Consider the following 12,653-nt stretch of genomic DNA (forward strand, 5'->3'; position numbering starts at 1 on the left):
AAACAACAGAAAATAAACATAGCTAAGTTCATTCTATTCCTTTGCCCTTTTGCTTTTCTATGAATTCTAATGCAAATGTTCCAACTTAAAAAGTAGTTTTTATTGGATGAAAGTATTTTTGTCTTCCTTCGGGCCAAGTGGCTAAGCAAGAAATGCACATAAAAACATGTGTATACATTCAGTTATTTAATTTGGTTGCATGATAATTTTTGTTTCAATATATTTGATATCATATAATAATTGTTAATTGTAAAGACATATAAGAAGACAATGAATCAACTAAACGTGCTTAAAATTGCAAGCATGTACATGAATGTAAGGTATAAAGGTAGTCCATAAACGCATATTTTTGACTCATTCACAATTTTATATTTATAATATTAACATGGCTTAAAAGCCAACTAAATGTATATGAATTATGATGTGAAACAGATATATCAATGATATGGCATGGCCTGCATGCAGTTTTTTGAAAAGTTAAGATACAAAGTAAGTGTATTTCCTAAAGTAATCATATCTCATTTTTTCTTTCAATAAGAGGGCAATGATGACCCTGGATCACTCACCTAAGATCATTGTTGGAACAAAGGTAACAAGATCATTTTGTGAGTGTCAATTATGTCATAACACACATGATTTGTGTCATAATTGAATCCGGTTGCGTTTAAAGAAACATGCTCAAAATCTAGTTTCAATTTTTTTCACACGAGAGGACTTTAATAACCATATTCATATATGAGTCCATATAAACTTAGTAAATTTTGACCATGTTGACCATGATATATCAAATATTTGTATAGTATAACACAATTATGATGATACATGATTAATGTCTATGCGTCGGATACTGTTGGTTAGGAGAAAACAGATTTAATACATTAGTCTTTGTAATTTAAGTGATACTCATTACACCATTTTATACTGCAGTAGCATCATACAAATGTATGCATGTTATATCAGGCTACATCCCAAATATCTTAGTTCAAGTCATTGTTGTTTAACACTTGATGTTTTAATGTGTTTTCCTATACAAGACTGTGAACCCAGGTGGCTATATGAGCATGATACATTAAATATGTTTATAAAGACACAAGTTGGGGATACATGCTTAGTACCTGTGCTCTGTTCATTTTGATTTTTGAGAAGAATTTTAATTTTGCATGTACACTCTTAATGATTCAAAAGTGTTTAATGTAACTTTAAAAGAGGTCTTCTTTTACTTGGCAAGATTATATGGTGACTATCTAAGCTCTAGGCATTGTAGTTTCTTTTTGTTTGTTGATTTTTTTTTAAAATAACATCAACAACAAAAAAAACTTCAATAAGATTCCCTACACAGGTCTTTAAAAAAACTGTGTTCCTCGCGAGGGCCTTTAAATCATGCTCCTGCAGTTCAAAATGTTTTTACCTGTCACTTTGTTTACATTGACTTATATAATAAAATTCTTCTCCGAAACTACAGTGTATAGAGAAGAAAAATATATCGTATATCATCACATTGTGATGCTATATAAAGATTATGAACTATTTTGACATAGGGTCAAAAATCACTTAGTTTTACATGGACTCTTATTGGAATATAGTTATATGAGTCTTTTTTGTAGTTCTGAGAGCCTAGTTATTGGGCATGTTCTTTTCAAATAGTATATACAAAATCATGACTGTATTTGGTGAAAAAAAGATACTCCTTATATGATTTTAGCATTCTTCAGTATTAAAGAATTATAGACTTTAAATTCCAGCAGTGGATCTTAAGCGAGTGATCTAGAGTCAACTATTCTCTATTGTTTAATGGGGAAAATAAAGTATGAATACATTTAGTTTATATTCCAAATCATAAGCTATGTTATGTGGGTCAAGCGGTTTTTATTGATACCATTTTAGCACACATAGATAATATGATGTATCAGTCGCCTTAATTTTTGTTTCTTTTGAAAAATATCATGTCTCTACATATATAAGTTATTAGAAATGGACAGTACTAACTCAATTATACTTGTTACAAAGATGTGCAAGTAAATATAACTTTGAATCATTCTGTTACAAGCATTTAGCAAGACTATAAATTGTCCAGGAAATAATTTTATTCATAAATAGACAACATTTCACTCAGGTCCAGGCATGATTTTATCTAACATAAGGTTCGTTGATGAATATTCAGTCTTCTTTCTGTACAATTATCAAATTATATTAAGAATATTGAAACAACTTATATTATGCAAACACATTAATGAAACTGAATGTATACATATAATTCTATCTGCATTATTGATATTTTAGTACACCCCTCTAGACCTGAAGGAAGACCAAAATACCTTAATACAATAAAATACTTTTACAATGAATATATGCATAAGAAATCATAAAAGACGTTATTTTGTACTACAATTGTCTGCAAAATTTACCCCACCCACTTTGAATAAGTATAAAACCTTCACATTTTTTGTTTTTGTTACAATTATACAATAAAACATAGTGTTGATTCAATATCAAATACACTTTAAGAAACTGTGTAACTTTTGGAATTTTGTACATAGACCTAGAAAACCATGTTAGAAAAAAATGCAAAAAGTGGCACTTTTTCTTTGATGTTGTTAAAGATTTTTTTTTTGTACAAAAAACTAAAAATATGACTAACAATGTGATTAACCTAAAATTTGATTTTTTATTCTAATATGTTTAACAATTTTATATGGAAATAAGTATACTGTGTGCAAAAAATTATACTACAAAAGAGATATAACAGTTTTCATTAAAATTGGCAGCCATATTGGACGCCATCTTGGATTCTGAAGAAATATGCAAGCGAAATTGCCTAAAGATTTAAATATTTGAAAAGGGGAAACTATATGCATGCTTTGGTGTAAGTTTCAAGTCTGTACAAAACATCGGAATGAATGAACTATTATGCACGTCAAATTTATATGGCGGCCATCTTGAAAATGGCGGCCATCTTGAATGAGCAAAGATATTTTTGGGCCCACTTCATTTTTGAAATCTACCTGGTCTAAAGATAATTTCCTGAAAGTTTCATGCTTGTATCACAATTTGCACTATTTTGACAGCAGAGACCTTACTTCCCGCCCCAAAAATGTGACTTTGAAAAGCTTAATCCTGAGCAGTAACGCGATAGTTTGAGTCATCTGCCTTGCAACCAAGAGATAATGGGTTTGAGCCCTAACTAAATTACTAAAATTCTCCTCTCTTATACCTAGCGAATGGCGTTGGAATGATTAATCTAAATATAAGCTGCAAAAATATGCTCACCAATCGTGATAAAAAATGTTAAAACTTATAATAACTTCAATACATACTAGGCTCATCCTTGAGTTAAATGTTGAATTCAAAGATTTGTTTTGAAATATATGAAACGATTTTTTTTCTAATTTGAATAAACTATGTATGAGAAGATACGTTTTTTTAATTAGAAAACTTGTAAAACTGGCTCGTTCTTAAAAAAAAAACTGCCTGTTTTTATTGACACTATATATTCATATTGGTACCACCTAAAGTGTGTAGAATTTTCAACGTACCTACCTAATTTGTGTGGAGTCTAATCATGTTTATTTTATATTTAAAAAGAGACTGTGTAGTAATTATTATTATTTTTTTATATTGAATTTGAGCATAATACATCTTTATATTTTTTCTTTAACTTACTGTTTTTCTTGTAGAGCAATATTTCAACTTGTTCCTGTTTTAACGCTTCGAACGCTTCTTCTAACTTTTTGATGGTTGCTTTATCTGTAAGCTCCCCGTACATAAAGCTGCACGTGCTCGACTTTTGCATGACCTCCGCACGGTTGTAGCCGGACAACTTGCAAAAGCCATCGTTACAGTACACTGTCGGGTAGTCCACAATACGGGCATTGGCCAAGATGAAGCTCGAATCTGAAATAGAGGAAGTAAAGTATTTGATACAGTATAGTAATACAGATGATGATGATGATGAAGATGATAGCGATGAAGAAGGAGAAAATAATGATGGTGATGATGCTGATTAATGATGATGAATTATGATGATGATGATGATGATGATGGTGATTATGATTATGATAATGACGACGGCGACAATATCAACGGTAAAGATGATGATGATGATGTTAATGATGATGATGACAACGACGAAGAAAATCATGATCATGATAATAGTAATAATGATAACAATAATAGTTGTATTATTTTTTATTAAAAAAAAATAAAGTTAGATTCGTTATTTATATGAAGTTAATCGTATACTGAAAAAGCCTTAACTAGAAAATGATTGTTTTAGTTGTAAGGTTATAATATATTAGTAAACAGGAATATACCGAACTGAACCGAAAATAGAATAAAAAATAAATATTTGAACAGGAAAGTTTTATGAAGATTATCCTTGTTTCCTACACACTAGAAATAAGAGAATTCATCTAAACCTAATGTATAACTTTGGACATTCTTTATAATTATTTTATGTAAGCATAAAAACATATGTGTCACAGCATCAACTCAATAATAAATGATAATTAAATATTTTTTCTTTCCCAAAGCTGTGATGCAAACTTTTCATACCAACAAAGGCTTACAGCTTTGATATTTTTGCTAAATATTAATCAATAAGGATTATTTTAAGTCGATATTTAACCTAACTATAGTTCTTAAGATGGCCTTCAAATGTATATCAATCATTTCCAATTTTTTGACAGCAGAAAATATATTAAGTACTATTAAATGCTTCTTAAGCTTTCATATTGGAGAGGGGATTTAGCAATCATGAGTGTGAAGTGCTCAATAATAAAGAAAAAACATTCTTGGAGCATAAGGACCAAGTTGTTATTGATTTGGTATATTTTTACAGACGTTTACTTTATATTATTTAGGTTCCATATGCGTACACATTGAAGACTGCGTATGTGAATTATTTTTCCTCGTTACTGCGATATGATATTATTTTACGCCTTTTTTTGTTTGCATATTTGTTGTTTATAAATGTTTTTGATTTTTGAATGCCCGTTATATTTTTATTGTCAGATAAATATAAAAAGTGAAATCAGTTGTTTCAGTATGTCTTCTGTTGTTTTAATAATCTTAGTTCTACCATTTTAAATATTGCACGTGGTCCTATTTATGGAACCAATGAAGGTTTGCAGACGCTTATGATAGATACTAAACTCCTGTTTAACATTTTTGCGCTACTTAATAAAGAAATTTACTCGTTAAAGATACTAAAATCAAAATGGCAATTAGGTTATTTATTGAATCAAAGCAAAACTCAATCATTTTATCAAGCCGCTTTAAATTATGTAGATGATCTATTATTTCAAAGAACTGTGGCAAATAGAACAGAACGATGCACTTGGTCAATAAAACTACTCACGTGTTAAGATTGACCCAAAAGCACGTGCATAGCCATATCAATCACCCAAACATGAAATTGGTAATAAATGATGATGTTTCGCAGCGTAACAAATTACAAACAATTATTCCCTCAGGACAACGTTGCTATTTCAAACCCATTTCATTATCAGGAGAATCTAAAAAATTCTAAAAAAGCAAATGTTCAAAACACGAAACGTCATTTAATGACCAACTTGATAACTGAAAAGTATCCGCTAATTGACAAGACTGAAATTGGTATACAGTTGATGACGTCATGCGTACCTGTTGCTACGCTATAAATAGGTGTCGATTTCAGTGTCGCTACAATGATTCATTGATTGGACCCCCATCTAGTCAATAGGTGTATCAACATCCGTTATAAATTTGAAATCGATAGCATTGTGTCATTGTCTCCAAATATGGTCCGATAAACTAAAAATTGTCACGTTCAACCGTCCAATATTTTAGAATTGTACACCTGAAATTTGAAACCTTTGTAAAAGGAAACAAAAACCGCTTAATATCTGTTTTGTGAAACGATATTTTAGATATGTGCTTCTTATTTATAGACGAATGTCATTGAAAAATGAACTTTTTTTTTCATTTATTTTAGTTACCGGCACTGGTTACTTGTTATTGGACATTGTACGTGCAAACCACTTGACCACTTTGTAAATGCTCCCCATATTTAAAAAAAACTTTCCTTCTATAATAAATGTTACTAAACAAAAACATATTTTTTTAAACTATCGTGAATAGTTTTAGTATAATTATACATTTAGAAACTTAACTATATTGCAAACGCGTTAATCTGTCAAGGTTCAAAATTGCAATCATAGACTATTATACAACATGTTTCATTTTTAACCTTCCCTACTTTTGTTATAACAAATAGGACAGAGTCTTTCGATTTGAAATATATACTGTCACAAGTCGTAATAACGTCACAGGTATCATAAATTATTAAAATAATAATGAATTATTCCTTATAACTTATTACACCGCTTGTGAAATAGGAGATTATTCTTTTTTTACATTCATTAAATTACAACATTTATAATTTATAACGAATGTGATGCATGGACAGTCAGGTGTCTGCAACGTAAAATATTACGCAATAACAAAATGTATATACTTATGTTTAGGTCAATATATAGATTATTTAATGACCTGATACGTGATATTGACCTCCGACAATAACCTCGGTCAATATCTATGATATAATGTCCAAATCCCCGAAGCTTTTTCGTGATTCGAGTCGTATTTTTTATGGTTATTCATATACAGGTTATGTTTTAAAACTCCATAACAAGGAAGCTGAACTTTTACAGTTCTAAGTTTTTTATATTATACAACATATTACAAAACAATATGTAGGTCAGATTACTGTATTGTAACATGGAACACGGTGAGCTGTAAAAATAACACGCTGTTAACATCGTGCAAAGTCAATATCGTAACTATATATATATGTATTTCGCGGGGTAATATGACATTTTGTCAAGTTCACATTAAATGACAGATCAAAATCATATATTTATTTAATCATATGATATTTATCTATTTTACTACAAAATATGACAATTATTTTGTCGTAAAAGTTGAAAAGTTACATTTATACTAAATAGTTGAAAGAGAAAAGTTAACCTTTTAGGTTTTGCTTTAAATACGCGCTTTTTAAAAACAAAACAAACAAAACTCCCAATAATTCTTTACTTGTTGCTTACATGATAATCTTACTGTCGTCTGTTGCTAATATATGAGCCGCGTCATGACAAAACCAACATAGTGCATTTTCGACCAGCATGGATCCAGACCAGCCTGCGCATCTGCGCAGTCTGATCAGGATCCATGCTGTGTAAGGCCACATGTGTCACAAATCACATTCGTCACAATTGTGAAGAATGAGATCACATTCGTCACAAATTTTGTGATGCATGTGATCCAATGTTTTAGACAATCACATTCGTCACGAGTTTAAAATCACAAATGTCACAAATTTGAGATAAATATTGTTTTCTTCAATGCTTTTCACTGAGTCACAAACGTCACAAATTTTTAGGACTGAAATCAATTATTGGAACTAAAACTACAGACATTTTTATCCCCTCCCCCGCTGATGAAATCGGGAGTGATGGGACTGTTTTAGCGTGTTCGTCCGCCTGTCAGTCCAGATTTAGTTTCCGCACTATCCGCCATTGATTAGTTATTATACACTGTATATGGAATCATTTCGTTTCCACGCTATTTTTCAGCAACTTCTGGATGGATATCGATGCTGCAACTTTGTAGAACCTTCATTCACAAACCAGTTGCACATATAACCAGCATATCTCCATTTCTTTTTAAAAACAGACTTATTGCCCCTTGTTGTTGTTGTTATTTTATAAAACACTGTATATAGAACTATTGCTTTTCTGCGCTCTAGGAATTTCAACGAAATTTAGTTTAATATAAAGAGGAGATGCGCATCTCGAAAAATCTCGACGGGACACTAAAGGATTTGGTCCGACTTGAGGGTACGGTCGCTTATATGGGCTTTCCGGCGGCGACTTTAGATAAACACATAAACAAACAAACAAGATGTGCATATCATCATCATCATCATCATCATCATCAGTATTTCCCGTTTGGCCGTTTAATACAGAGTTATGATCCATAATTTATTATCATTTATTGTTCATAGAAAAGCATTAATTCAACCCTATTCTTCAACAAATCTGCTGAATAATTTAAACAAAACTATGTGGGTACATCTAATACCAAGCGGAGATGTGTATATTGACGGCACTTACCCGAAGTTAAGACCCCTGGTTGCTTAATATTCAGTCAGATAACTTAAGTATTTCATGTCTTCAAATGTTAAATATATCTAATTTTAATTGTGTGGGAACCTTCAATACAAAAAGGGCATGTGCATTATCGCCGTGACCTTGAGTGATATGGGCCCTGATAATTTATGCTTTAACCGACTATTTCCCCGGAGACTTTATTCGAAATGTATCCTGCAATTGTTTAATTTTCAATCAGTATATTGATGCTGTCGGCGGTAAACATTAATTCAGCGAATTTGCTTGCAAGATATTTGAATGACCTCGTGTAATTATAGCTTCGCAAGACCAATCATATTCTACAAGAAATGTTAAGTTTTCTTTAAGTTTATTTATTCAAACTTCCTTCATGATTCTCATTTAAACCCTTTCCTTTATAGATATTACTGGTAAAATAACTATATGAACCGCGCCATATTGAACCCTAGATGAGCCGTCAGTACTAAAGAACTCTGATATAATATAGGAATAACGCATGTTTCTTTTTTCGTGTTAAAATATCTGTAGAAACCCAAGGGATTAGTTGGTACCCGACCCAACGTATCCCGAGGGTTTCAGCAGTTGTTATGACACGGAACAATCATTCGTTAACGCTATTCTAGCATAAAGCATGCATAAATCTAACACAATCCATACACAATCAAGCAACATCACTGATTTTCCTCGGATTGCACGGGAACGTCAGCGTTGTATGTGACCGTGACGTCATTTCCGTTTTAGTTAAGCAGCGTCCGGGCCACAATGTATTGACGCTGTGCCACGGAAAACGTATATCAAAAAGGTGTTTTAACAGCGCATGAGCGCTAGAATCTCCTTGTTAAAAGACCTTTTTGGTCCTGTTAAAACACCCCGAAATCATGGTTATAACGGCAGTTTTATGCTAGAATATAAAGTAATGAATAACAACATGGATTCCAAGAAGACTAAAAGCAAACTCACATTGCACAATACTAGCCGCAATTATAATACTGCTAATAAAGTTCACGAATTTTCATTGGTTTAGAGGCGGGATATATTTATAGGTTATTACAGAGGTCTGATGTGCCTTTATTCGATTTTGGCCCACTAAAAGAGCCCGCGCTTATAAGGGAAAATAACGACAAGTTTTCGCTTTTTCGGCGGCAAAAGTTTACCTGTGATAAAAAGAATATTACATTCGTGTCTTTTAACATTGAATTTATTAAACTCGTTGAATAAAATAATAAAATGCTCGGCAGAGCCTCGCAATTTATTATTTTATCAAACTCGTTTAATAAATTCAATATGAAAAGACACTCATGTAATATCCTATATTTATTTGATGCTAACTAATGAAATACTGTTCTATCAATGAAATATATTCATATTATATCAGTCACAGTGTGGTGATATAGATTTGGGTGATATAAGCCACGCCCACTCTGCGTACGTATTTATAAGTCTGGATTCCCTAAACATGCATTAAAAATAACTGTTTAATTTCATTCTAAATGACATATTTCTCGATTCAAATGTCCGTAATTTTGTAAGATTGTTGACAATGAGACCGCAAAAAGAAATATAAATAAATAAGGATTATTTTGCTTGCAGCGTTAACGTTTGCCGTCATATTGTTTACGCGCGCGTAGTCTCCGCGCTTCAGTAGTAAACGGTCTAAAAGCACTTTTCAAAAAGGCACATAAAATAAAAAGAAAATGTGTTTGCTTTTCGTGAATATGAACTATATCTCACATCGAAGTGAGAAAATGTTCATATTTTCACTCGCGCTACGCGCTCGTGATACATATTTCATTTTTTTTCTCACTTCTCAGTGAAATATATTTCATATTCACTCAAAACAAACAAATATCCTCTATAAAATTCACTAAACACCGTCGTTTGAAACTATCTAATCATAAAAGGCGAAAAAAAGCTAAGACGCGTCGAAACGATAAAGCGGCCCCGCCACAAAGACACGATCTGTTTAAACGAATTAACTATATTATTATTACTAGTGGAATAGATATGGAAAGTTCCATAGAGCGTCTGCAAGCAATTGGCACAGACTTGCAAAATCGTCTCAGGAAAGAAGGTTCCTAGATGTCAAAATGTCATACTCTTTAATTGAACCAAGATTCCTGAAAGTCTGCGGAAGTCAAAAGTCTGTCAGACCAAAAAAGGTTCATTGATGTCAAAAGGTCCTAATCTCTAATTAGATATCCTGAAAGTCAACGGGGGTCTCAGCTACTTCCCAAACAATCATATATTGGTCTCATTGGTGTAAATATGGTCATAATTTGTACTGAAACTAAGATTAAGTCTGTGAAGATTCCTTTAGATTTTTCGCTGTATGGTGGGAAAGAAATTTGAGGTTCAACAGAGGTAAAAAATCACTTCCAGTTGAAGTCTGATACTATGCCGTGCATTGTCACCAAAATTTTTTGAAGGTTTCGAGAAACGTAAGACGACTTGATAGCAATACCATTACGACAATGCGACAGTTCTATGAAGACCAATACAATGCCGACGATACGATATTGCAAACAAGTTAGTACGATTGGCGATAATGCTAATGGTGGTGAAAAGATATTGGTATCGTGATGTCGACATCACAATATCGATTTATTGCATTGTCCGCCCTTGTACTATCGCACTGATATATAACCACGATTGTCCTTATGATATTCCGTGTATCAATTTGAAAAATTTTCTTTGGCATTTTGGCGCCTGTTTAAAAATTTTCAATTGGCTTGTGAGTTTTTGATTGGGATTTTTCCCCATTTTTGGGAAATCAAAAACTCCAAAATCATTTGTGACGAATGGACACATTCGTCACAAATTCATAAAAACTTGTGACGAATGTGATTTGTGACACATGTGGCCTAACAATGCTGTTCGCTATCAGTTTCTCTACTTGTAATAGGATTCGTAAGCGAACAGCATAGATCCTGATCAGACTGCGCGGATGCGCGAACTGGTCTGGATCCATGCTGGTCGCAAACCCATTATGTTGGTTTTGTCATGGCACGGCTCAATTATCTTTTTTTATATCAATCAAAATTACGTAATATGCCTTGAAAATAGATCATATAAGGAGGGTGTCATTAACATTACATGATAAAGTTCATCTTGGAAAAATATTCAAATTGTGTCGTTTTAACTTTATATATAAATCAAATTTCAATATAGAATGCGTTTATCAATATCAATACATTATCAGTGCATCAGTTTGAGAAGCAGACTCAAATTGAATTGGCATTTCGTATAATATTTCGTAAAGGAAATGTAATATGAGGTACCTTAATTTTCTTAGCCATGCTTCGTCATTCAATAACACCCACCTTTATGATTTTTGTTATGCTCACAACACATGTTAATGTGCGTTTAATACAGCTATGATTTTTGCCTGATAATGTTAGTATTTTGTTTAGTAATACACTTTGTTAAATTTTTTTTATCATTTCAGATACACGTGTCAATTTTATAGAGGATATTTGTTTAGTTCAGTGTAAGATCGGAATATATTTCACCGAATGAGCACCAAAAGGTATATTTCACGAGTGGCGCAGCCACGAGTGAAATATGAATTTTTGGTGTTCACAAGGTGAAATATGTATATTTCGATCTTACACTAAACTAAACAAATTTTATTTTTATTATATGCAAAGAAACGTTTTAAAAATATATTAAACCTAATACTGAATGAAAAGCGCGCCGAATAATAATACAACGTGACGTCATTAAGTTGGTTCCCAGCACTGTGCACGCTGGTATTTCATTGAAACAACGTAAGGGGCTTAAATTCAAAACAGTGAAATTATCAAATTGATAATATCACTGTTTAAAACAGTGAAATTACCAGTCTTATATCACTGATATATTTCTATAAACCACCGAAAAGCATGTAATAAATTTCCTTTAGTTTTATTATTGCAAATGGTTACGCAAAGATTTAAAATAATGCTTTTCAATTTTTGCTTTGAAAAGTTTTCTTTTGAGCAAAATATTTCTTTTGAAATATCTTAAAATTGTTCGGAGTATCCCTTTCATTTATGTAATGCGTACATATCTGCTTTTTTTTTAAATCAAAGATAATGTAAAAGGTCACTTTAAATTTTAGTTTATAAGTTCAGCCAGAAGCGTTAACTACTGGATGAACTTATAAACTAAAATTTAAAGTGACCTTTTACATAATCTTTGATTTTCTTTCTTTCTTTCTTTCTTTCTTTCTTTCTTTCTTTCTTTCTTTCTTTCTTTCTTTCTTTCTTTCTTTCTTTCTTCTTTCTTTCTTTCTTTCTTTCTTTCTTTCTGTTTCTTTGCATGTGTTTTCGGTACACTGTACTTCAATTTTAACTTGTTAATAATACATTGCGATCACGTGCACTTTAAGAAGTTATTCCGTCCAGTGTCAATATTCATATTTATTCAATAAAGAAAGCAAATTTACCACCTAGACGTTTGGTTTCCGCTGTAAGATATGTAATGCTTAAGATAATTGGCAGTTAG

General features: G+C 31.9%; 1 protein-coding gene across 1 annotated transcript in view; it reads right to left on the reverse strand.

Moving 5' to 3' along the window:
- Positions 1-12,653, reverse strand: part of LOC132755657 (potassium voltage-gated channel subfamily H member 1-like) — a 63,881-nt gene that overhangs the window by 33,145 nt on the left and 18,083 nt on the right. Inside the window, exon 2 of the mRNA XM_060746550.1 lies at positions 3,661-3,891. Within this exon, the coding sequence (XP_060602533.1) occupies positions 3,661-3,891 (231 nt within the window). The remainder of the gene's footprint in view (positions 1-3,660; positions 3,892-12,653) is intronic.

This window comes from Ruditapes philippinarum, unplaced genomic scaffold, assembly GCF_026571515.1.
Source record: "Ruditapes philippinarum isolate M1 unplaced genomic scaffold, ASM2657151v2 ctg340_1_1_1_1, whole genome shotgun sequence".
NCBI classification, from domain to species: domain Eukaryota; kingdom Metazoa; phylum Mollusca; class Bivalvia; order Venerida; family Veneridae; genus Ruditapes; species Ruditapes philippinarum.